The sequence below is a fragment of the Telopea speciosissima genome, chromosome 11, assembly GCF_018873765.1.
Source record: "Telopea speciosissima isolate NSW1024214 ecotype Mountain lineage chromosome 11, Tspe_v1, whole genome shotgun sequence".
Classification (NCBI taxonomy): Eukaryota; Viridiplantae; Streptophyta; class Magnoliopsida; order Proteales; family Proteaceae; genus Telopea; species Telopea speciosissima.
In genome coordinates this window covers 3,835,573-3,861,519 of record NC_057926.1, presented here as the reverse complement: position 1 = coordinate 3,861,519, position 25,947 = coordinate 3,835,573, and the positions used below count along the sequence as shown (strand labels likewise).

Below are 25,947 nucleotides of genomic sequence, written 5' to 3'. Positions count from 1 at the left end.
ACGGTATTCTGGTGTACATTATTCAATAAATAGGCTTCCTTATCATTGTCTATTGATCATTCCAAAAAAGACTCGACCCCACTTCAACGACGTAAACATTTGAGGAGTTGCCAAGATAAGTCACCTCCACATCAACAACCTTATCCTCAGTAATTTTCTTATATAATTGAATTCTAGCTAGATCAATGCAATCACCAATTATCTCTCCTTCCTCAACTTCCTCAATTGTTCCCACAGAATCTAGATTGTCATTAATTCCCTCTAAAAACGAAAAATTGATTCCCTTCTATGTTGACCTTATCCTTTCCTTTATTATTTGCTCCACCTACCTTTTTGGTTATTGCATTCAAATTTTGACTTTGAAAGATATTCTAGTCAGCACCAACACCACCGTAACACCTTTTCCGGCCATTGTATCTGGTGGAGCACCAGCTGCCACCTCCTAGAGAAGATTTGCTCCAACCACAGGCACCATGCCTGTATATGCTTCAGTCGATGCACCACAAAATCAGAAACTCCATTTACTGTCATTCCAGAAAGACTAACTTTAGCCGCACCCTTCCCACTAGGAATTCCAACCGAACCCACTAAGTATGATTGATTTTCTTACCTACATTCTTTGCGCTGAACATGTCATTCTGGAACCCCACATTGATTCGAAGAATGGCCAAATACTTTGCATGTCGATCACCTAGGAGGCTTACAATCATAATTGTTTTCCTGATCAAACTGTTTCCCATGCTCATCATAGATAGGGATTGAGTTTGCCAGCTCCTCCTCCACCGATAGCTCTATACATAAGTGTGCATATAATAGTCATTCTTTTGTATTTGTCCATTTATCCGTATACCAAGGTTTACCCATCACAATTCCAATGATACTTAAACCCTTCACACACCAGTAAAGAAATGGAAGATTCGGCCTAATCTCCCACACCGGAACCGAACTCTAAATCTATTTTCTTCAGGCATGACTTCAAAGTTCAAGGACAAAGGATTAATAGTTTCCGACTTTCTGTTGAACATTCCAAGGATCACACTCTAACACATAGGTTCTATCCTCCTCCACATTAAAACAGAAAATAAACAAACCATTTTCCACCAAGTTGACATCTACATTACCTGAAATGCACCATTGTTGCAACTTGCAACAATGATGTGTTAACAAATCCAAAAGCAGGTACGGCCAATAAAATGCCATACCACGAACACATTCTTCCTTACCAATCTTCTCCTCCAAGATGTAAGAGGACATACAACAGCATGCCTTCCATCTTTCACCTGAGGTTGGACAGAGTACAATTCTAATCCATCCACCTTTGCTGAAACATTGGAGAACAAGGAAGCCCATGCAATGCCACCGTCATTCGAATGAGCAAACTTATCATTTCCAGAACTAGCAGCTCTTGTTATCCCATCTATTCTATCCAAAGCAGCATCAACCGACCTCACTTCCCCTCCAAGCTGTCCATCATCCAGCGCACCTTCATTGATTCACCATTAACAGAAGTGATGCAGATTCATCACCGAAATGGATTTATTTCTTTAGAAATAAGTCTAGGGTTGGGTTATATGTATGTTGGGCCTTTGATCCCATGGGTTTTCTATGTAATAGGCCACTTTTATGGGCCTAAAAGAGGGGTACATAGGTTGCATACGGGATTAGCCCAATATTTAGTCTATTTTTATGTTTTTAATTGAACCGGTTTAAATTGGTTGCATCCAATTGGTTCAATTGGTCTAATTTAAGTGAAGTGATCCTATTGGCTAGTAGGGAATCTTCTTTATTTTAAGTAGTTTAAGTTGTTTTTAAGTCATTAGGACTCTATTTTGAGTCTATTTTAGTTTCCTAGTCAGTTTAAGTTACCTAATAGGTTAGGGATTGGGTTAGGCCTTTCCTTTTTAGAGTAGAAGTCTATTTTTGAGTCTTTTATATACGGTTGTAAGGGGGCAAAGCCTTGAACACGAATTTGATTAATGAAAAGCTTTTTGTTTGCTGCCATAATTGCTGCCCTGCTCTGTTGAGTGTTGCTCTGTTGAGTGTGCATCCTTGTGGTTCTATCAAGGTGGAAAGGGACTGGTGGAATCCGGTTGACTCCTTACACCGTGACGGCTGGGAGGATCTTCTTCAATTCAAAGGTGGTTCTATCCTTCACATCTATTCAAGCTGCTGCCAGTGGAATCTCCAGTAAGTTTGACACCCAATTTCTTCTTCTAACCCTCTAATCTTTTACCCCAATTGATCCCCTTTATTTTTTGTTTGAATCCTATAAACCCTAACTCCATTAAACCCTAGATCTTGCTGTCTAGTTTTACAGAATTTTCAAAACACTTAAAACTCTATAATACCTACATTATTAGAGTCCTATAAACCTGCCTAGCCATACCCCCTAAGCCCCCCTTTCATTATCCTAACCTAAGCCCTAGATTTGACCTAAAACTGCAATTCTGTCCTACTGAAACTTCCCTGTGATTCTTCTTCTTCACAAGGAGTTTTCCTTTTGGTTTATTTCTTTTGTTATTTGAGTCAAGTAGGGACTCTCCAACAGCAGCCCACGAGTGGGGAGTTCAGGAAAATTCATAGTTCTTTTTTATTTCCTTTTTCTGTTTAGCTTTATAAATACATGTAATGGCTAACAACCTCATACAATTTGATTAATGGAATTGATTTAATATCATTTTAACAGTGAGGTTGTTGCCTCTTTCTCTCTCCTTTCTCCCACACGATCTTGTTGCCAATCCCCTTCTCCTTCATCCTGCGATCTCTCTCTCTCCATCCACCAGCAGGTCCATCTACTCGATCTACATCAAAGTCAAAGTTGGAAGAGGTTTTCTTTCAAAAACTGGGATTTTCATTTTCAGTCCATATTGGTACTGCATCAGTTCTTATCGATAAAATACCAATTCTGTATATAAATTTGTTTATGTGTAGGTTCTGTATAGTATTGTAGCCAATATCAGAAGAGTTTGAACCATCATACCTAGATGCTTTCGCATGGAGCGATCCCACTAAAGCTTTTCATTGTGTTTTTTTAGTGGCCAGTTATTAGTTGTTACCCTTGAAACCATTTTTTACATACTAACCTCATATTTGTTTCCTCAGGTGTGCCTTCCGAATTGTAGGATTTGGGTCAAACTCTTTTAAAGAATCTTTCTGTGGGTAAAACTAGACAGAAAGGGCCTACAATATATCAAAGAGTTTTAGACGTGAACAGAAGTAGGCTGCAGCTTATTCCACGTGTCCATTATTATTAGCAGATGTCAGCAAAATCTGTATTTGCATTCTATTAACGGGTTCACTGACCAAAATAAGTACCAGGCCCTTCCAATGGGATGTTTTGTTTGGTAAATGTTTTACAAAGATGACTTATGAAACTGAACTTTGCATAGGGTATCATACACCTTCATGGAGTCCAAGGCAATGGTTGAAAATTTTGTGAACAACCGGGGCTCAAACTCTACTCCCACAGTTTGCTTTTCTGTAATGGTTATTATTGAATCATTGCTTCTAGAGAGATTTAATTATTGTCAGATCAGCCCAGATTTTTTCCTGTGCTCCCTGTTTCATAGCTTTAACTCTACTCATGTAGGTCTACCTGATTTTTAATTTCAGGACCTCTTTGTTTCCACAAGAGGATGACTGGGACAATTTCAACAATGAAAAAAATAATAATAATAATAAATAAACAACAAACTGGGCTGTAAGAAAATTTGCTGCTAGATGGCCAACCAATTGAAGGCAGTGATCCTAATTCGTGTATTTTGCATCATCGTGAAAGGTAAAGCAGATTGTGAATGAGAACTACTGCTCTTCATCTGTGCTTGAGAGCTGTGGTTAGAATCTCAAATTTTCAAGTACAACTGCCCCATTAATTGCCAACATCGTGGCTACCAAGAGTTCTTAATCTTGTCGATCATTTGTAGGTTTCAAAAGGTCATTTCCTTTTTTCAGATGTTTGATTAACATTTTTGCAAGGTTCCTTAATTTGTCTGTAGGTGTAACATGGAGCACAATGTTCAGTTGATACAGAACATTGTTAGCCTTGTCATTATTTTTATATGAGTTATACTTTTGGCCTCTGAGTTTTTTCAATTTATCAGGAACTGTAGTTTCATCAATATGCTGACTTGAACTGTTTGTGGTTCTTGTAACAGTGAAATGGATGCCCGAGGTCCAGCTACAGAGGCTGTTAGCGGCATAAATCAGTAGCTATCTATATGTGGTATGCTCCATAATTAATTGGATATCTATCAGCATGGGGTACTGGACTGTATATAAATGTATGATAAACCTGGTATTGTTCAACTGTCTATGGTGTTCATTCCTGAATGTAGCTCTGCTTTTCTAATTTTCCAGTCCGTATCCTCTTTTAATAGTTCACTTTTTCTCACGTTCCAATTTGAGAAGATCCATTGAAGACTAGTTGGTTGTGTTACCCTAAGAACATCAGAAAAACACGTTTGATGGTCTTCAATTCCAAGTTTCTATAGCTCTCCAGAGAGGATAGAGATGTCTTAGCATGACATTTAAGATGTGCGACTCCAGAATGCCAAATACAAAGATTTCAACTGATTAAGACTATATAAATCAGGGAAACCTGCTATTCTAGGATGTTGGAGAGGAGATGCAGTAAAACACTCTTCCAAGAGAAGAGTAGAATATAAAGTTACAGTGCCAGAAATAGGAGATTGTATTACTCTGAATTTTAGAGCAAAATTGCATTGGAAATTCAATTTTGCACAACTTTTCTCTTTTAGATGATTTAATTTGGTACACTTATTTTCTGACATCCATGGTTGCTGAAAATATTTTAGGCGGTTATTAGTGGCACTGGTTGATTTGTACAAATGGTTAACAGTTGCAATTCAAATGGTTTCTGACGATCTAATATATATTTCTTGAGTTCATTAAGCTGCATGTGTAGGAAAGCTGCTTCTACTGTCTGTACCAAAACCTCTTCATATCTGTCATTGACTTCATTTTTTCATGGGTATGTGTTTTTTAACATCAACTAGTCGGCTTAGCCAATCCAGACCCCATATTAACATGAAAACTTCTCTCTCTCTCTGGTACACTAATTTGAGTAGAAAAATGTTTTAGGTTTGAGTCTTTTTAACCACTGTTCACTTGTTGTATCAGGATAAGCTTCTTTTGAATCTAATGAGTTTAAGTCATTCTGGCCACTGATTAGGATTGCATATTAAGGTCGGATAGAGTCTGTAACTCAATTTGGTCAGGCATTTAGGTTCGGCGATAACAATTAACACATGTACCTGCCTCCCTGCCTGACTGAAATTATGTTAAGTTACTACTTGCTGCATTCTTTTTGCATATGTAATCATTAAAAAGAGCAAACCCAAAGACATGGTCGGTGATTCGGTGATCTACCATGTACCTGATGACACTGTTCAAATGGGCCAAATCATCCCTTTATGTGGCTGAAGAACAAAGTGTGGGATTGCCCAGTGTGTTTGGGAATATTGACAGGAACCTAACACCTTCCCCACCTTGCAGAAGAGTTCAGATGGACAACCGTATCCATCCACAGGTGTGAGCTGTGAAGTGCTTTTCTCCTGCCTAAACCCATTTTCTTCAGAGCTAACTTGAATTGTCCATACTGGAACAAAATTAATTTACTTATGCTACTGTTGCTGTGAATGGTATAGCTAATGAGGACAGGTTCTGGATTTGGTTCTAGTTTAACCCAGTTTAGCCAACAGGTTTGGTCTGGTTTTTTTAAACTATATAGTTAGTGAAAAACAACATTTCTGTGCAAGGAAAGATGAAATGAATGATTCTGATTCTGTTTCTGTTTCTACATGTTGGCAGCATGTGATTGGCTTTAAGAGGAACTGTAGTAGAAGCATATATATGGTGCAAGAGCTGGTCATGTCAGAAGTGTAAATTGTTGTAATGAAATGAGCAATAACAACATTGTGATAAAAAAGCATATCTGCTGAACTAGAACATATCAGATGAATGACCAGAGAATGAAAACAGTAAAAAAAGATCCCCTGGATGTTATGATGGGAAAACTGGGTTGGTCTGTTCTGTCCTAGTTAGAGAGAGCCCAAATAGAAAATGGGGAGCTAGCTTATTAGTTGATTTGATTATTCAAAACATGTTCCCTGGTCTACTAGTTGTCAATTTACCATTTTTGAACATCATCTTTAGCCTTGAAAACTGAATTGGTTTTATGAACCAACCAGTTGAACTTCAGATTATGGATGGTTTGAAACTAAACCAGCCAAGATTGGATCTAATTAATTAATTAAGTGGTAGTTCTAGTTCCCCCACACAAACAGAGCTTTCTCCTTTTTTCTCAGTCTTTAGTAGGCCAAAAGATCATGTGAAGTGCCCGTTCTCATCGGTTTATGTTTCCTTTTCTACAGTAAAGTTTGATGGGAAGGGACAACAGAATTCAACTAGCTATATTATTAGAACTACCTTTTTTATACAAAGAAACAACAATACCAAACCCTAGTCTACTCAGCATTTAGCCCCCCGGGGGGGTTAAAACACTTTAGCCTGATTGGAATAGACATGTGACGTGGCATTGTATATCATCACACAGATTCCTTCTTTAGATAAATATTGATACCAACTAGGACCCACCCAAACCCTAGGAGAGAGTAGCAATCATGGTTGTAAGGAATAGATGCCGATACCGATTCTTGACCGATATGATACCAATCCTAGGGTATTAACCAAGGGCAATAATGTAAATAAAATTGATTTTTATTGAAATTTAAGGGTAAAATCATCTGATCTGGATTGATTACTAAAAATATGTAAGAGATGTGGAAGCATGGTATCAAATCGGGTATGATCATCTTCAAAACTAATACGATATTGATATATATCAGCATGGATTGGCCGTATTGAATTAGTTTATCTTTATTTTTCTTAAAAAATGAGTTTTTTTTTTTGACCTTTTGTCCGTATCGTTTCACCGAAACAGTACTAAGCCAGGTATTGGTATCGGTCACTTTCTAAACCGTGTAATATTGACCGTATTGGGGTGTTACCGATACCTCAAACAATGTGTGGAAGATATTAGAAAGAAAAAATAAAAAAGGGTAGGGGGAGAAAAAAAGGTGACCACATGTTCCCCATGAGGCTTCAGAGCTGAGAGATTGAGAAGTGTCATTGAATGATGAATCAAAAGAATCCTCCAAAACACGTACAAATCAGGACACTTATCACACACTGCACGTGTGTGGCATTAAATTAGAGCCCAGGAGCGATGAAGACGTTCACGTGCTTTTCACAGCCATACCTTCAAATCTCCAACGCCCAAAGTCCAAACCCTATCTCCCTCTCCCTCTCCCTCTCCCCCTCCCCTCTCCTTATCTTAGTTCATGCATGACTGTTCTCTCTCTCTCTCTCTCTCTCTCTCATATAATGCTATATTACTTACCTCATTCTTTATCCAGCTAGGCCGTCCTTGGCCTCTTTAAAGACCTGAGCCAAGAAAAAGACTTCAACTGTCCAAATACAAAACTACATCTTTGCAGAGTAGTTACAAAGCACTGCAAAATTATAAATAAAAAAAATAGAGAAAAAAAATAAGAAAAAATGAACGTAACAAGGATAAATACTTAAAACTCCTTATTCTGGTAACAGTTTTTTATCTGACCTGATCCGATCAAAACTTGTAAAATCACGGAAAATCTCACATCTCTTGGGGATATGTTATGGAATGTGCATATATGTTATGATCTCACTTACTTGAAATGATGCATTTTAAAGTTGTGACGTCTACCTCCCAATATCATAGACTTATCTGAAATCACTTGCTTTCGTAGTTTTTCCAATTTCAACTGTATTAAAAAAATTTAAAAAAAAAAAAAAAATCAACTGGTAGCTCTAAATTGGCCCGCTGGTCTTGCTCTTCACTAATCCTATTCTCTATAAAATCTTCCAACTTACCAAAGTGGACAATATCATGTCATTAGTGGAACCGATTTCGTAGCACTTCATTACCTAATCCCAGGCTTAATTTGGAATTTTTCTCTTCTCAGGTTCCCTGCCTAGTCAAGTTCGTAGGTTCCTCTCATAGGGAGGGCGGAAATGACGATCTCACCCTACCCGGGTAGTATGTTTGGGCAAGGGGTGAGATCATCATTTTTTATCCCTTATGAGAGGAACCTACGAACCTAACCAGACAGGGAACCTGAGTGGAGTTAAGTCCCTTAATTTGGGTTGTTATCTTTGATGCTATTAATTAATGGGATGTGTTAAGTTTAGTTGGAGAATAAGCTAAAATAATATAAAGAGGGAGAGAATCAGATGTAAAAACCCATGATATTTAAAAATGGTCCCTAAATGGGTCAGGTGAGGGCTGTGTGATTTAACTGATAAGAAATTCCTATCCTTATAGTACTGTCCGTTAAGTGGTGTGTGTTGTTGATTCTTGTAACTCTTCTTGGGCATTGTTTCTTCATCAGAAGTCATTTTTTTCACAGCATTTACCCATTTTGAATTCTTCTTCTAAATTATTGCTACTCCTTGATTGATGGATTGATTGATTGAGTGAATGCTTTCGAAAAACAGAAGCCTGTTTTTAACTTTTCATCCCTTTGTACTAAATTAACATAGAATGGACATTTCCCTATTTATATGCTTCTCCTCCAACCTAAGAGGAATTCTATCTAGTGTCAGATATTTCCTCCTCTTTTCCTCTTTCTCTCTCTCTTTCTCTCTCTCTCTGTAAGAATGAGGACCAGGTGTTCTTCCATTAAGAGAAAAGGGTTATTTCATATGAGGAAAAGGAAGACAAAGATTATGTTCTCTTTGATGGAGAGGAAGATTACTGGATCTTCAGCACAAGTGAAGCTTAGAAAGCTCCAGAAGATTGTAATGCCTGGTTGTAGGGACATGGAAGTGGATGACTTGTTCCAAAAGACTGCAGATTACATACTTCTGCTCAAGTTCCAAGTGAGTATTCTCAAGAGTCTACATAATCTCTATGGACTATAGCAATCTGTAATCTTTTCTTTCTTTCTTGGGTTGAAGCAAGGCAAGGAAAACCCATAAGAGAGAGAGAGAGAGAGAGAGAGAGAGAGAGAGAGTGAAGGAGACAGTCAGATAAGAAGAAGAGATAAAAGTGGAAGTTAGTGATGAAGTCATGTTATCTTACTTCTTGTTTGGTACATAAAAGCTAAAAAGGCTCTTTATTAGTTTGTAGTAGAGCTTCTATTGTTATATATATATATTTCCTTTCTGTGGTAAATATTAAGTGAAGTAGTATAGATTTGTTGTTTTATAGCTTCTCTTCTTATTTATTGGTACAATGTTGAATCTCTTTTAAGTTTAAACAGAAGAGGTTTCCCTTCCCTATGGCTTTGGAAACCTGGGACCTTGCTTCTCTATATCTCTAAGCATGTCCTTAAAAAATACACAACCCTGTAGTCCCTATCTTGCTTTGGTTTAACAATTGACTAAAATGAACTCCAAGGCTGATGACAATTGAGAGAGAGATGTCACAGTTGGTGTCTCATTCTCCAAGAGTACTAGGTGAAAGATGGAGAATTCATAGGTAAGGTGACAGCTAAGAAATGCCAGGGTTTGAGGGTCTGTTTGGTTGGGAGGGAAGTGAGTGAGCAAAATTTAATTTAATTTGATAGAAAATAAATTTATTCATTGGATCATGATGAACACAGTTATTGGAATATAAGTTTCCTCCAGTCATTAAGTGGTATTTGGCCAAATTATCGTAACTTCCAGAAGGAGTCAGCAATCTTGTTGCTCTCCCTATATTTCACTTCAACCATGAAATGAGTAAAATCATCCGACTACATATCACTCTATTTCCAAGCAAAAAATCATTGAACATAAAAAATAAGGAAAATGAACGCTGCTTGGCTGCATGGATTTTGCGCCTTGACTGAGGAGCGTATGAAATTATCGCGCTCCATCCCGCATGTGAAATAAAAAATTTCACTTATATTAATGTCCATGCATGCACTCTCATTGGTCCTATGTTGGTGCCACATGACCAGGCACCGATCTCTTGCCCTAAAAAATATACCAATAACAATCAATGTGCCTTTTATGCTCCAGACCGGCCACCTTGGGCTCTGCCAAAAGCTTACCTACATTATGTGGCCTTCCTTCCATTTCACTTGTAACCAAACATGGCCTATCCACGGGAAATGATCTAGTGCAGGATATCTGTCAGTTTTGCAAACATGATCAAATCCTGTCCATAGGATATGATCATTCTTGATGAGATTCAATGAAGTTATTACCTAGGAATACATGTGTCAGTTTTTATCTTGCGTCATCCTTATTATTTAAATGGGCTGGGCTTTGACATATGCCCTGGAAGCCAACAAATTGGTATAATCACAATCAAGATATGCTCTACCCACCCAATTAATTAATTATTCCAAATAAAAATTTCATTTATTTATTTTTTTTTTGGGTTTTTACCTATCTAACTGACCCATCGAATTTTGACTACAAACAATAGAGGGGGAGAAGGGTGTGTGTGTGTGTGTGTGGGAGGGGGGGGGGTTGGGGAAGGTTGCCTTAGGGCGCAAGGTGCATTTAGGAGGGATGAAACCATGACTTCTTGGGAGCCTACACTCTATTGGCAAAGCATTAACCAACTGTACTAACGGCTGGTCGTGTCATTGCTACCTTAACTTGAAGTTGATTTCCCTAATTTGAATTAAACTTTGATGTAAAATTTCAGTTAACAATGTTGCAAGTTAGAATGTACAATCCATCCGAAAGAGGTTCGTACATGCCTGTGGTGATAACTTTTCCTACACAATTTGCCATGTGGATAGTTGATGTGACTGTTTTGACTTATCGGATAGAGAGGTCATCATCTAGATTTAGTCATCACATGACAAAATTTCAAAGTCTAATTCAATCAAACACATCTCTATGTATTGACATGCATCCCATGTAGGTTCATGCATGTGTGCATACTATATTACTCCAAAAAATATTATACCATCTCTTTCTTATATGGTAAATTCTGTTAGGGCTGAAACTTGACATGTTAGTTGAGGGCGGAACTCAGGAATCAACTGTTCTTCCAAGTAGGGCCACGTAAAAACCGGGCTTCCCAATTTATGCTTATGTCAACTTTGAAAAACCAACCTTCTAACTTGGGAAAAGAGGGTAGTTCGAGTATGGAAATATAATGTTAGGCTTGGCTTCCTCATTTTTGGAATGCATTTTAGGTCAATAATGCATTCGAAGAAATCATATCAAACTCGACCTTAGTCTTCCATCCATGATCTTAAATATCTAGATCATCATTGTTTTTTTTGTTAAACATGTAGATCCATTATTTATTTAACATATATTTGTTACTCAACAATTTGTGGGTCCTAGGCATCCACCCATTAAGATCTCAACTCAAAATCGTGATTAAAAAGAATGAACCGTACAACTATACTTTAAAAATATTTGAAATTGTATAATATATTTTTGAAATTAAGGCTATGTTTGGTATGCATTATTTGAAATGCATTCTAAGTAAATAATGCATTTTTGGAGATGATAGAAACAATCAGGTGTTTGTTTCCATAATCTCATAATGCATTATTGACCAAGAATAAATTTTAAGAATGCATACCAAACACAGCCTTAGTTTTTTAGGTTGTGTTTGGTATGATTTCTTAAAATGCATTATCGACAAAGAATGCATTCCAAAAATGCATATTAAACAAAACATAACTTTACCAACTATACATAACTACATTTATGAATTGCATTAACTGTTCCCTTATGTGCCAACACATATCCTTTTTACTCTAATACATACCTCTTTTCACCTTTAAAATGGCAGAAAGTGGGGCATGCATTGGCACCTAATATGTACATGTAGAGGAACTCTCCTCACAATTTGACTCCTCTACTTTCGCCTGCACCTACTGCCGTGTGCACCCCACACACAAGCAAGGTGGAATGTACCGCCTTACCCCTGCCTGAGCGCCTTACCTGAACGGGCATTGATAGAAGTGTATTAATACATGCACAGGGAAAACATCTGGCAATCTCATCATTGTTACGTTCAGCCATCACATGGGGGGTACTTATAGCATCCCAAAAAGGTTTCAATGCAAAGCACACAAACATTTCCTAGTGGTGGTTTGTTGGGCTATGAATTATGCATGTGGAGCCTCATCTTCTGGGCCTGGCCCATATTTTCAAGTCTTGAAATGGGCCAGTCTCAATCCAGATTCAATCCAAAGTATGCAATGGGGCAGGGTATGGACTTTTTGGGCTTTCTTCAATGGAGCTGGGGAAGCACTCCTTGTCAACTGTAATACTACATGACCATTGCCTCATCGAATCGGTCCAAATCGGTCAGAATCAATTCCAATTAGTCTTGATCTTCATGTTTAATTACATAACTTAGATGCAAAATTATTATTGGTAGAATTAATTTGTAATTGTCGGGTGAATCCAGGAGCTCAATTGAATGACAACGTTGGGCAGGATTAATGTTTGTTGGGGGTGGAAACACAACTTTTCCTAAGGATGTAAAAATCAAATGGGAACCATTTACCGAAACCGAACCAAGCCATTTATACCAAAACCGTGAAACTATTTAATAAATGATTCAGTCTTGGTTTTTAAAATTGAGACCGTTTACTTAAACGATTTAAATCAAACCGAACCGTATAAACTGATGGTAAACCGTTTAGAAAACCATTTAAATCGAAACAAATAATAGCAATATGTAATTACAATAATTAAGCATTAATTTTTTTTATCCCGAACATTATCCGGGATCCGGGGAGGCCCCTAGAATTTTATTAAAAACCAATTAAGAACAAACATACAAAGGGGGGGGGGACTTAACCGCCTTAAAACTCATTCACGCATCCAATGCCTGATAGACAGAAAATGCAATATCAAAAAACCAATAATCAACTACTACCTGAGAACTGGTAGACCAGCTTTATCTTCGTGAATAATGCGACGAAGATTAGTAGGACAATCATCTCCAACGTGAAACACTATTTTAGAAGCCGATTCACAGGCTAGATTGGCTAACCAATTAACTGCTTTGTTACTTTCCTCGTAGGAGAAAGATATGATAGGACGGAGGGAATTACATAACAAAAGGATTTCTTGAAACCAGTACCAGTCTTTCCAAACATTACAAACCTTCCTGGAAATTGAGTGCACTATTGTGGATGAGTCCGAATTGATAAAAAAAATCCGATAGACCCAAATCTGCACATAACTTCAAGCAGTCTCTAAAAGCTCTTAACTTTACCACCGAATTAGTGCATTCCCAATAGTAATTTGAGAAAACTGCCAGTACAACACCATCCTTGTTTCTAATGATCCCTCCTCGATCCACTACCAAAACCTGGGTTACCTTTGCACGCACCGTCCATATTAAGTTTCACTAAATAGAATGGGGGCACCAATACATAAGAATGGAAGGTTTCTACTTAACAGGTGGGGACTTCAAACCAAAGCATTGTAAAATAAGAACATCTCTTAAAGGAGGGACATCCTTGAAATTTGAAGGGTATAGAATATTTTTTATGCAATCCTTAATTTTATCAATAATTGTCCCCGCCGTTCGACGGTTCTCCCCATGTGTTTTGTTATTTCTTTCATGCCAAAGCTCCCATACAATGAGAGACAGTAACGGGCCCATAATGAAGCCATATATAAACCTTTAGGATTTGCATGATCTTGCCAAAATAAAATTCTACTCCTCGTCTCCTGAGTTGGAACAAATTCCACATCAATTAATATAACAAAGAAAAACCATACCTTTGAAGCAGTTTCACCAAAAACTAAGCAGTGGGCTGCCGTGTCCCTCCATGGGTTCGCGCAACAGAGGCATTAGAAGCTAGCGGAATACCAATAGCCATTAAAGAATCATCAGTTGCTATTTTACCGTTGAGGAGTTGCCAAGAAAAAAAATGCTATTTTTAGGGGGTAGCGCTTGATTCCAAATTAAGCATTAATGGTGGTATTCAAATAAAAAATTATTTAAAGAAAACATATAAGATTCCAATTTATACTTCCATTTCAATTAAAAGAATTAAAAGATGTAACTAAAAGTAACCGTTGGATAAAAAAATAAAAAACCTTATGCAAGCATTTAAAACTGACTTGGGTGATACTCAAACCGTTTATAAATGGTTTTCGGTTTCAACATGTGAAACCGTTTAGTAAATGGTTCGGTTTTGGAATACCTAAAAAACTTGCACTAAATCAAATTGAACCAGTTTATCTCAAAACAGAACCGTTTAACACCCTTAACTTTTCTAATTTTCTCTTTGTGATGTGAACAACACATGAAAACAGTATGTGTAAGATCACAAAAAAACACAAAAAAAAAAAAAAAAAAACACATACAAAAAATAAGAGACAAGAGATTTACGTGGTTCAACAAAACCGTGTACATCCATGGAGTGAGATCCAACTTCCATTATGACTAAAGAGAAAAGACAATAGTACAACTCTTGTGATTTGATACCCAAAATCAAGCACCCATGTGCACCCTTATTTCATCTCCCATTCATTCTACATCTTCACCTTGGCTCCTCGCTTTGTCCTTGTACACATGTTGCACCTGCATTGTACCTCATGGACTCTCACTTGGATCTTCATATCTTGGTTCCTCATTTGGATCGGCATTATTCTCTTTGGTGAACACTTCTATCCTTTAGTAGGACTCATTCTCTACTCTAGTGTTTTTTCTCTCCTTAACGCATTAACTCTCTCTCCTCTACCGTGTTAGGCAAGATTTCACTTTCTCTCTCCTTAGAGAAAACCCACTAATATATTTCTTCCAAAGTGTCTCTTGGAATACTCCACCTAGCTTAATGTCTTCAACCACCAACCACTTCCACTTTTTTGGAAGACTCAATCTTGTTGAAGACTCTACTCTTCCACTTACTTGGGAGACTCAATCTTCATAAAAACTTTACTCCACCTCCTCCACTCAGTCTCTGTATTCTCCTCATGATAGAGAAAATCCACTAAGGAAAGTGCTTGCCAACTCATATGATACTAGTATACATGGACTCAGGACTTGACATGACCCAACACCAACAAATTCTATACCTTATCCATTAGCCCATCTAAACTAGTGAAACAACCCTTCAACCAGTCTAGATAAAAGCCATTAAACCCAACAATGTTATGGTTAGCATTTTCATTCATTCATTCACTCAGTTTTTTAAAACAAGGCTAGGTTTTCAGTACCAACAATGTCAAAAACCATTCTAACATCTATTATGTGCCATTTGTTGGATTGGTATGTTGATTATTATAAATATTTTATGGTTATTGTCCATATAATCATTTAATTGTAGAAAGTTTCAAAAAATAAATCAATTTTTACATTGAAAAAATTTAGACCGTTAACACAATAAAACCCCTATACATAGTGGGTTAAAATGGTTGAGTGTCCGATTGTTAAATTTGGGATGCGCCAATTCCACGAGGATATAGAATTAATTTAATGATTTTAATCATGAATTTTGACCCATACCCTAAGGTGTAGCTCAGTTGGCAAAGACCACCACCTCTCAAATAATAAATAATAGAACCAATGGGAAATGTATGAATCAAAGCACAAGGATCAGGTTTAGAACCAGAAAACGAAAGCCTATTCTGATTCAACCACACAAAGTAAGAAGTAATTGCTAAGATGGAAAAGACCATCTGATACTCATAGTTGGAAATATTAAAATTAGAGATTAACTAATGAAAAAGATGGATCATAGATGGAAATTTAAAATGCTCAGTCCTCAATCCCAATGGTCCTGCACACTGTTAGCAAAAACACGTTTTAAATACGTTCTCGTTTTTTACCGTTTTAAACACGTTTTTCCATATGCTTCCCAAACATACGGTAAAAAACAGCAAACGGCAAGTATTCCTGTTTTAAACGCTTTTAAAATACGTTTAAAACACGTTCTACTTTTTTTGGTGTTTTTTGAGATCTTGGACTTAACTGACCATATCTCTCTCTCCCGAACTCTGATCGGCTTGATTCTTTCACCAACGTAAAGATGATTTGAAGGGCTACATTTTTCACGATATCACCTTCAACTCAAAGTCAATGCATGGATACCGAAAATAGAAGCATGTATCTCAAAAAAAAATTCCTCAATTTATATGAGAATAGTGGCGTTTTTTTTGTTCCATTTTTTTGAAATATAAACGTTTAAAACCCGTACCGTCCATTTTCCGTTTTTTATTGTTCTCTGTTTTTTTGACCGTTTTATTTTATCGTCCGTTTACAATTTTTTACTGTTTAAAACCCGTACCTTAAAACTCCGTTTTATTACCGTTCCCATTTTTGCTAACTATAGTCCGGCTCCTACAACATAGGGACGCTTGGTAAAATCTCATGATAGAAACAAGTAAGTACCAATTAGTTTCAATACCTTTATTACAAAATACTCAAGCCACATCATCGCGTAGATATCACGGTAATTTCACTTTCGTAGGAATACCTGCAGTAAGCAACTTCCATAAAAATAAAAAAATAAAAATTTAGGATGGGTCTTTAAAGACCACACTATCCTCCAAACACTAGTAAACTTAGAGATATCCAGTTGTGAAACAAAATTCTTAATTAACAGCTTTGCACCAACTTTAATGGAAAATCTCCCATTTTTGGTAATGGGGCAAATCCAAAAATCAGAGACTGAATTCGTACTCAATGAAATATTCACTATTTCCCTAGAGATATGAGAAGGAAATATAGAGTACTAAAGCTAAATTCCAATTAATATTAACAATAAGATCACTAACAGAAGAAAGAGATAAGATTTTATTAACATTATTAAGAACTAAAGTTTTCTAGCGATTGAATCCATGAATCATTCCAATTAGAAATATCTCTCCCATTTCCAACATGCCATAGTACAAAAATATGGTAAGATCTTAGCAATACTATTCCATATAGGAGATCCACGTTTAATACTTGTAGATTTTTTTTTTTTTGAGGGGGGGGGGGGGGGTGTAAAAAGTACTTGTAGATTAATGTAATAAGAAAATATGAGGATAATATCTGTATTTCAAAACACCCACCCTCAAAGCATCTTTAGTAGTTAAAAACCTCCGTACTAATTTAAGTAGCTGACACTGATATATAAAGAATCTAATCTCCAATAGCGTGACAGGGCCAAACCGGAGAGTGGTTCAGAAAAGAAGAATCAACAACCTGGTCAAACCACAGTTATGGCCTCACGCTAGAACCATGTGTAAGGAACTTTACACGTGGCATACTAAGAGCACAATTACTGACAATATAGATAAATTCTATTAAGGGTTCCTGCTCAGATCTCCTGCCTGACTTGAGGAATACATAATCCTAAGGAGAGTAAAGACAGAGGAGACGAGGTCATATAAATAAGAAGAGAGGGGAGAGAGAAGGTAAGACTCCTACGATTGTTCCATTGGTTTAGACCCTGAAGCTCTGGAACCATACCTTCCGTCTCCAGCCCTGTTAACTGATGTTTTGCCCTGAGATCTAACTTAGGCATTGAAGAGTACCCCTCCCCGGAACCTATTCCAGGCACTCACCCGCTCTGTCTTCTGGTTCTATCATGTGTAGGACGGAACTGGACCGCGAGAGGAAGATCTCGACAGCAACAGATTGGCTTACATTATGAACATAAGTCATCCAAAACCTAATTCTCCCATTGTGTTTGGCTTATATAACCTAGACCAAGATAGAGGAGGCCATTTTCTATTTCCACACTCCACTCCTTTCCAAAAAGCCAAGTTGATTGAGTCCAACATTTGACAAACATTTTTAGGGAATAAAAAGCATAGGAGACTGTAGTGGCAAGATGAGTGGAAGCAGAAGAAGAGGAGGAGATGAAATAGAGTCTATTCCTACTCGGGCCCAAAAGTATAATTTGCTTGGTAACCTGATCCTTCACAACAAAATGAGAAGAGTGAAATTTAAAGAAAACATTATTGGCAAGAAAATTTTTTTGAATAGAAAACAAAGCATTCGTAAGAGCAGGAACATGTAAGACATTAGAAAGAAGAAAAGAATTGAAAGAAGTAGTGCTAGTGTGTGAAATCGGAAGTTTGTTACCATTATTAACATGGAGTTGGTTATTACCTGTATATGGATCAAAGGAGGAGAGGGAATGGAGCTCAGGTGTGGCATGGTGAATGGCTCCAGTGTCTGCTAACCATGTAGCGGTTAGAGGTTGGGAATTAGGATAAGACGGATTAGGGTTGGTAGGATAGGCCGGTTGAGGTGGGTTAGATGAAGCCGAATGAGGTTGGGGGGTGGGTATAGTAGGCCGTGGCGTTGGGGGGAGGACGGTTTGGGGTTGAGAAGGGGTGGGGAGGAGTGGTGGACTTCTATAGACTTTGATTAGGGTAGGAGTCCTAGTGACATACAATGATAGAGTCCTTGAGTACATGATGAACTGTTATCACAGGTGAAAAGTAGAGTCTTGGATTATCATCACATGTGATGACAAGAGTCTTAAGTCAAGTGTGTTATTATCACATGTGATAAGAGTTTGAGCAGCAACTAACTTGTAGGAGAGAATCACGATCCAACCTTATCTCGGTAGATAGAGCTGCACTTGTAGTAGAGATAAGGTAGGTGGGTGACAGTATGAGATTGAGTTTGATTGAGCTGTTGTAGTGGATAAAGATAAGATCGGTTGATAGGGAGATGGTGGAAGTGAGAGGGAGATACAGGGACGAAGGTAGCCCAAAGAGGTGGAGTTGGTGGATGGTGTAATTTAGAGGAAGGATATGGGGGTGGGGAAATGTGGGTGGGTTACAGAGAGAGGGGGTAGGTTTGCTAGAGGTTGGGTTGGGTTGGATTGGGTTGTAGGGGAGAGAAGATGCAACGGAAGGGGCAAGGGTGGGGGCAGGGAGCTTCAAGGTGGGAGGTGAGTGAGCTTAATTTAGAACATGGAGGGGTATTTGGAGGGTGGCACAGGCAGCTTTCAGGAGAGGGAGAGGCGAGGAAGGAGAGAGAGAGTGGGAGGAGGGAAATGCTCGATAGGGGTTTGATTGCATGGGATAGAAGGGGCAAGTGGGGATGGGTTGGCTGCAAAACGGGGATGGGTGATGGGTTGGGATAGGCAGTGGTGAGAGGGGCGGGGTTGCTGGTGGAGGTGGTAAGGGTTGGGAGCGGGCTGGGGGGCAGGTGGTTGCTGGAGGTTATAGAGTTGAGTTGGGGTGGGTTTTTTAATTACATTATTACATTTAGTGGCTGTAATATCCATTGCCAGTACTTAGGGGTGCAAGTTTGGCCCAGTCGGCCCGAACCCGCCTTAGTCCGTCCTGAACCCGAACAGGGCCTGGGCTGAGATATTTGGCCCTGAGGGCGGCTCAGGACTGGAAATTTCTGGCCCTGAGTTAGGGTCGGGTCGGGTTAGGGTTGAGGCTTCGAGCTAAGCTTGGCCCGGCCCGACCCTGATTTAAGTTATCGTATAAAATATATATTGATATAATTTATACATTATAAACTTTAAATTTCACTTATATTTTTTTATATAATATATTATATATGAAGACAATTAGTGTTATAATATATTTTATTATATTATTATTTTATGTAAAATTGATAATATTCTTCCCGGTCCATTCCAGCCCATGTATTTCTTTTCCCATCCCCATGATCAGGGCCAATCAGGGTCGGCCCGGCTCGACCCTAAGGGCGGGTCAGGGTTGGATTTTTCTGGCCTAAGTTAGGGTCGGGTCAGGCTTGGGCCCAGCTAAGGGGACTTAGGGTTGGGCTAGGGTTCTATAAAGCTCGGGCCAACCCAACCCTATTGCAGCCCTAGCCAATAGCGATTATATTTTTAATAAAAATAATATTCTTTTTTTTTTGGGTGAAATAATAAAAGAAATATTCAGTAGTGGTAAGAAAATAACCACCACTAATTGAGGTATTTAATAAAAAATTGATTGTAATAATAAAAAATAAAGAACTTTAGTAGTGGAAATTAACGGCCTGAAAAGTTAAACTAATGTTGTTTAGCGGCTTAATTACCATCGTTAAATATTCAATTTTTTGTGGTGTTAAAATTTCGAACTGGATTCTTCTTTTGTTTCAATATCTTTTCTTTCTGTTCCACGGACTATGAACTCTGTTGCTGATACCTTGGCAAAGAAAGCCCTATCTATCATGTGTATTGATGACTTTTATTCGTCCGATGCCATTGGTTGTACACATGTTTTCCATCAGTAAATCTTTTCCTTACCAAAAAATAAAAAAAATTTACCACTGCTAAAATGTACCAACAGGGTCAGTTTGATATACCGATGGAATAAAAAAGCTGCAACACATTTCATGATAGATTTTCTGTGAAAAAAAATCCCTCTGTTGATTCAATTAGAGGCAGTTTTCAATGAATCTACTACAGTTCATACTTACCATCACTAATAAACTAATTTCTTGTATTGATGGAATGACCTTCACTGATCCACCCTTCTTTTGGTCTAACCGATTCGTTTGGAGTCATGTTTTTATTTGTTGGTCTTAGATCCTAATCTCGTAACTTTTTTTTTTTTTTTGTTTGATAGGTTCTACTTTAGTCTATTCTAAGGGGAAGGAAATGTGTGAACCAAAAGGCTTGAACCCAAGACCTTCTGGAAACAATGGGCTTTTACGCATCACAAGTTATCAAGTGCACTAGAGACTTGTTCACTAGTCACTACTCCTTGCTTCTTCCCTTCCAAGAGGAAAATATTCTTTCAAAGAACATCCCATGTTCTCACTATAGAACTTATTATTAGCAGAGGTTCCAGGATTTACTCTCACTCAGGGTTATAGAGAAGAAAGGTGTTAAGAAAACAACGCCCAGAATGGCGATTTGCAAAAGAAAAACAAAATAGAGAGAACACACACAACGCACAACACAGAGATTTACGTGATTCACCTTCAAAATAGAAGCTACATCCACGGCCGAGCAATAGAACAGGTTTCACTATTTTCTCTGAACATGTTACAAGCCCTCATAACCTTATCTCAAAGTGATAAGAACATTATTTAGGAAAACCCTAAACCCTAGAAAGTATACAAATGCCCCTAGCCCAAAAATTGCCAAAAAACCTGAGCCAGACCAAAACATAACACATGGCTCAAAAGTACTCATTTCGAAGATCTCAACAAACCCAACACAAGGCGTGGAGTCCTATCATTTTTTGATATTCCGAGATCGTTTCGAGGCCGAAACGGCCTTACGAAGGTCTCAACCGCACTTTCTGGACCAAATCAGGCTTCACCAACAACAAAAGGAGGGAGAAGAGGAGGTAATTTCCATACACTGCGGCTCTTTATAGATGGTTGTATGAGATTTGGGATTTTGGGGAGTAGTTGGGGAAAGGTTCTTATAAAAGAGACAAAGGGTTTGCGAGAGAATAAAGAATAAAAAAAGAAAGAGAAGGGGAAGAAGAGTGCTCAAAAGGAGGGAACTGACATGCTAGGGGCGCTCATTGCACTCGACCAGTTCTCGTGATCTTCCCTTCTTTGCACTCCACAAATTAAAGGTAAGGTTATCCATCATAGGGTGGCACGCCACCTTCAAGAACCTCCTCCTCCCCTCTTATACATTGTCAATCCCTGGTCGTACTAGTCCGACTGAGATTAGTTATTTATTTTTCAGGTTAGAGATCTCTACTTGGTCGCATGGTCTCTACACAAGCATTTGGATCAGTGGGTGAGCATGTCTGGGTATCTACCCAGGGGGCAGAGGGGTAATCTCATGATGCCCTGTGAAAGGGCGTAAGAAACACCACCAAGTAGAGATCTTTTTTCCTTTTTCGGGTAAGAGATCTCTACTCCCTATGACTCAGTGTGGGGAAAAATCTATATGCCACACTAATGGTGATCCTAAGAATGTATCGTTCATATAATTTCTACGTGTTTAAAAGTAATAAAAATAATCATTTGAGAGAAAAAAAAATGTAATCTGACCTGGTGGGAAAGTTTTCCTATGGGCTCCACCTATTTACATGGAAATAAACAGACCAATAATATAAGTTAAGGGAAAGAGAATGCTGGTGGGTGCAGTGTGCTGCACCTATGCCTAGACACAAGGGTGCACAAAATGACCACCGCTCTCCAGTATTACGTTTTTCATAAGGGTATGGTAATCATTTCACTCACCCCTGTGTCTAAATGCAAAAACAGCACACTGGACATGCCCTAATAGCGTTCTTTCTCCCATAAGTTAATGTCTGATATATCTTTGTCACATACCTTCAACAAAACTTATAAAAAAAATAAAGCAAAACAAAACAAAAACAAAAACATAACTTCAAGAAAACTTCACCTTTCTTCTAAGCTAGAAATATCCCATTATAGGAGGAGATCTGTACTTCTCCCTACCAATGAGAGAGTGAAAGAAAGAAAGAAAGAAAGAAGTGGTGAGATTTAAAACCCCAGGCCATGTGGAGTCCATGTGGAGATTTTCTTTAGCCAAAGCCAGAGTACCCTACAATATTTTCTCTCTATAGCTAGGGCTCACACATCCACAAAGCATCACCAGATTTTACGGATCTTGCCAATGACGCTATACCCTCTCTCTCTCTCTCTCTACAACTCCTGAAATTATGCATATAACCTAAGCCGCCCTAAAAACCCTTAAAACCAAGAAAGCCCATTTCAACCTTTGATCTCTCCATTGTGTCCCCAGTCCCCACTCCCTTAACCCCAAGAAAGCCCAGTTCTAAAGCTCAATGTAACATGAAAGGGAGGACTCTTATTCCTACCATCAAAGCTGAATATTTTATATCTTGTATGGTTTCAGTATTGGTGGGCCTTACCCATCATGTGCATGCATGTGATGTTGTCTTTCTCTCTGGTGGCCCAACCACTTCCCCTCTTTTAGCAAATAAATGGGTTTTTTCTGCAAATTCCTCAATGCTCTCTCTCTCTCTCTCTCTGATAAACATATGTTGGATCACTAAAACTACACATCTCTGCAACATTTCTTATTTTCCAAGTTATTTCTCTCTTCTGGTTCCACAGCCATGAGAGCATCTAGCACATTCAAGAAAGAGCTCCTCAAGAGATGGGTAAAAGGTCTCCAATCCTGTGTTTCTTCTTTCAAGGATTTGAGCTTCTTGGAAAGAAAGAAAGCCATAAAGCTCTCAGCAGATGTGGCCATGGCTTCTACTAGAGGGGGTAAGTCTTGTTGGAGTTGTGCTCTCATTTCCAATGCTTCAAAAAAAGAAGAAAGCAAGATCATTGTAAGGAACATATTGGGTAGTGAGTTTGAGAAGTTAACAAAGCCCAGCATGGGAGCTTTCATGTCATATAAGAGGGTTAGAAGCAGAAACATCTTGAGAAGGAGTTACAGTAGTTGTAGGAAGATTGCACCAAAAAAAGTTCAGGCAAGCTCAATTGGTAAGAGATTGGTGAGGAAGAGAACCAAAGTTCTTAGAGGTCTTATACCTGGAGGTGAATCCATGGATGGGTTCTCTTTGTTAGAGGAAACCCTAGATTATATCCTCTCTCTCAGAGCCCAAGTTGATGTAATGCAATGCCTCATTGATGCTTCTGAGCTCTTAAAATGACAAGTAATGTCATCAAAGTTTAGTATATTTATTTTATTTTCCCCTTTTCTCTCCTATATTTTTCATTAATCAGCTAAGACTACATGAAGAATAGAGGAAGTTTACATAATTCAAGGATGGACAGATGAATTACATGTAAAGTCAAGCCTAGCTCTTATTTCCTTCTTCCTTTTAGTTTCTTTTTGACTTTTCACAGGAAGAACAAATAATAAATATACAAATTAATACATGAGTAGCTCCAAATATTGATATCATACCAATAAACCAGAAATTTTGATTTTAGTACTTAGTTATAGAAGTAAAACAAAATAAATAAATAAAAAAAGGGTAAATTACACGCCACCTCTTGGTTTTCAAACAAAACTCAGATCACCCCTTGGTTTTTGAAAAAACTCAAACCACCCTTTCTACGCTAATGGTGTTAGTCTGCTGTTAGTTATTGGTGTGAAAGGACTATTTTACCCTTGTATTACAACATTAAAATTAAATTTACAATACTACCTTTCCTTCATCTTCAACATTGGTCAAGGATAGTTTAGGGATTTTAATTTATTTAACTGGCTGACATCATCACTTAACAACATAAAACTGTCGGTACGTAGGGTCTAATTTGTTATATTAAGGTCTAAACCAGGGGGTGATTTGAGTTTTTTCAAAAGTCAGGGAGTGATCTAAGTTTCGTTTGAAAATCAGGGGGTGAAGTGTAATTTATCCCCCAAAAAAAAAGATATTTTGGTTCATTTGGAACCCTTCTTATGATTCTACTTGCCAACTACTTTCCTGTGTATAAAGTTATTAGTCCACACATTTAATCTGTTGCTTCTTACCCAAAAGAAAGGCAAGCACATACAATGGAGAGAGAGAGAGAGTAATGGAATGCCATTCATTTAATAAAACAAAAGAAGGAATGCAATTCAATGTCTTGCCATTTTGAAGGAATTTTTATGGCTGTGGGGTATTTGTTATACTAATTATATATAGTGTAGTAAAGTGAGATGGGTTTTTGAATTATTGAGACAAGTAATGCATAAAGCTTGGTGTTGACATGAGATCAGAAGCAAAGGACAAAGGGCACACCCGTGCGTACTACTTGTATAGTATATATATATATGAGGTGATGGTGACATGAACACATGAACATGGGTGGTTTGAAGATTTTCCAAATTTTAAGCAGTTCTCTAACTTTTGCATTTTCATTTTCTTGTGTATTCTTAGCTATTTGGTACTAACCAACCATATAGGTTTTCGACCATGGTAGCACCCGCGTACAACCTGCTTTCGCACAAGTTTCCGACTGATTTTACTGAGTTTTGTTTTATTGTTCGCTTTTTCGTATTGCGTCCTCACTACCCTTGAGTAGGGTTTTGACAGTATATGTTCTTGGTGATAAAATTAGACGTTCCTAGTCTTTGCTTTTCGTATGTTACACAGGTCTCGGTCAAAGATGGGCATTCTATAGACACTGAATTTTGTCACCTCCTGGTAGTGACGATAATAGGACACAGAGTAACATTTGTATCTCTCCCAAGAAGAATTTACTCATGCATAAAATCATATAACCCTCACATCCATAATAATGATAATGATAATAATTAAAGAGCAGGTTTTGGCATGGAAGTCATGTAAAGACTTTTTTACTTACGCCAAAGGAGGCATGGTTTACCTTCCCCAAGCATGGCAGTCTTGCTCACCACTGAGAAAACTATGGGGTTGTAGGGACAGGAAGCCCCCTACCCCAAATCCTCCCGACCAAAATTTTTTTATGAAGTATGAAGGATGAAACATCGACCAATGAGAAAGTGCCACGTTGCACCTGGTTTCCACGAGTCCATGCACCACAGTGGCTCTTTCCGTCGCACCGATGGAAATATCCCTATAGATCCATGGAAAGTCGTTAAACAAAAAGAAGAACAGTGGTGTCACAGAGCCCTACAATGTATCGCGGTTATTCCACGACCTCACAAGATGTGCTCCGCAGCACTTCACGTGGAACTGCGAAAACCAAGTTGCATCCCAAGGACCCCCAATCCCTCATTTAGAGGTACAACATCTAGCGGTATATTGTATGCTAGCACCCTCTCTCTCTCCCTTTGAGGGTTAATGGAGTCATTTCAAAGGGTGGAAGAGAGAGATAGGCATATAGAGTGCTAGCAAACAGTATACCGCTAGCATACCTATCCCTCTCCCTTATGTTATTTATTTAAGAGTTTGTTTTATTACTTTTAGGTTACTTTCTAAACTTTTTTATGATTATTAGTTATAGATTTACAATATTTATTCTCATATTTAATGGCCCTTTCATAGGATTATTTTGTAGATTAGTTTTCTATGTATTTTCATTTCTTTTTTTTCATGAGGCTATTGTTGCTAAGGGTATTGTCTTATTTTTATGTGCATGAATTTTTCACTTATTTTTTATTTATT

The 25,947-nt window shown here is 38.0% G+C and overlaps 1 protein-coding gene across 2 annotated transcripts; it reads left to right on the top strand.

Moving 5' to 3' along the window:
* The first annotated feature begins 1,683 nt into the window (after positions 1-1,683).
* On the top strand, positions 1,684-23,559 carry LOC122646303 (transcription factor IBH1-like 1). Of its 2 annotated transcripts, XM_043839835.1 has the most exons (3): positions 1,684-1,688; positions 5,217-5,223; positions 22,934-23,559. In XM_043839835.1, exon 3 carries the CDS (start codon positions 22,978-22,980, stop codon positions 23,521-23,523), a length of 546 nt encoding a protein of 181 aa, XP_043695770.1. In that variant the 5' UTR covers positions 1,684-1,688; positions 5,217-5,223; positions 22,934-22,977; the 3' UTR covers positions 23,524-23,559. The 2 variants fall into 2 exon arrangements, with proteins under 2 accessions (XP_043695770.1, XP_043695769.1); XM_043839834.1 differs by lacking the exons at positions 1,684-1,688; positions 5,217-5,223 and having other exon boundaries at positions 22,874-22,944; positions 22,975-23,559.
* Positions 23,560-25,947: the final 2,388 nt, after the last annotated feature.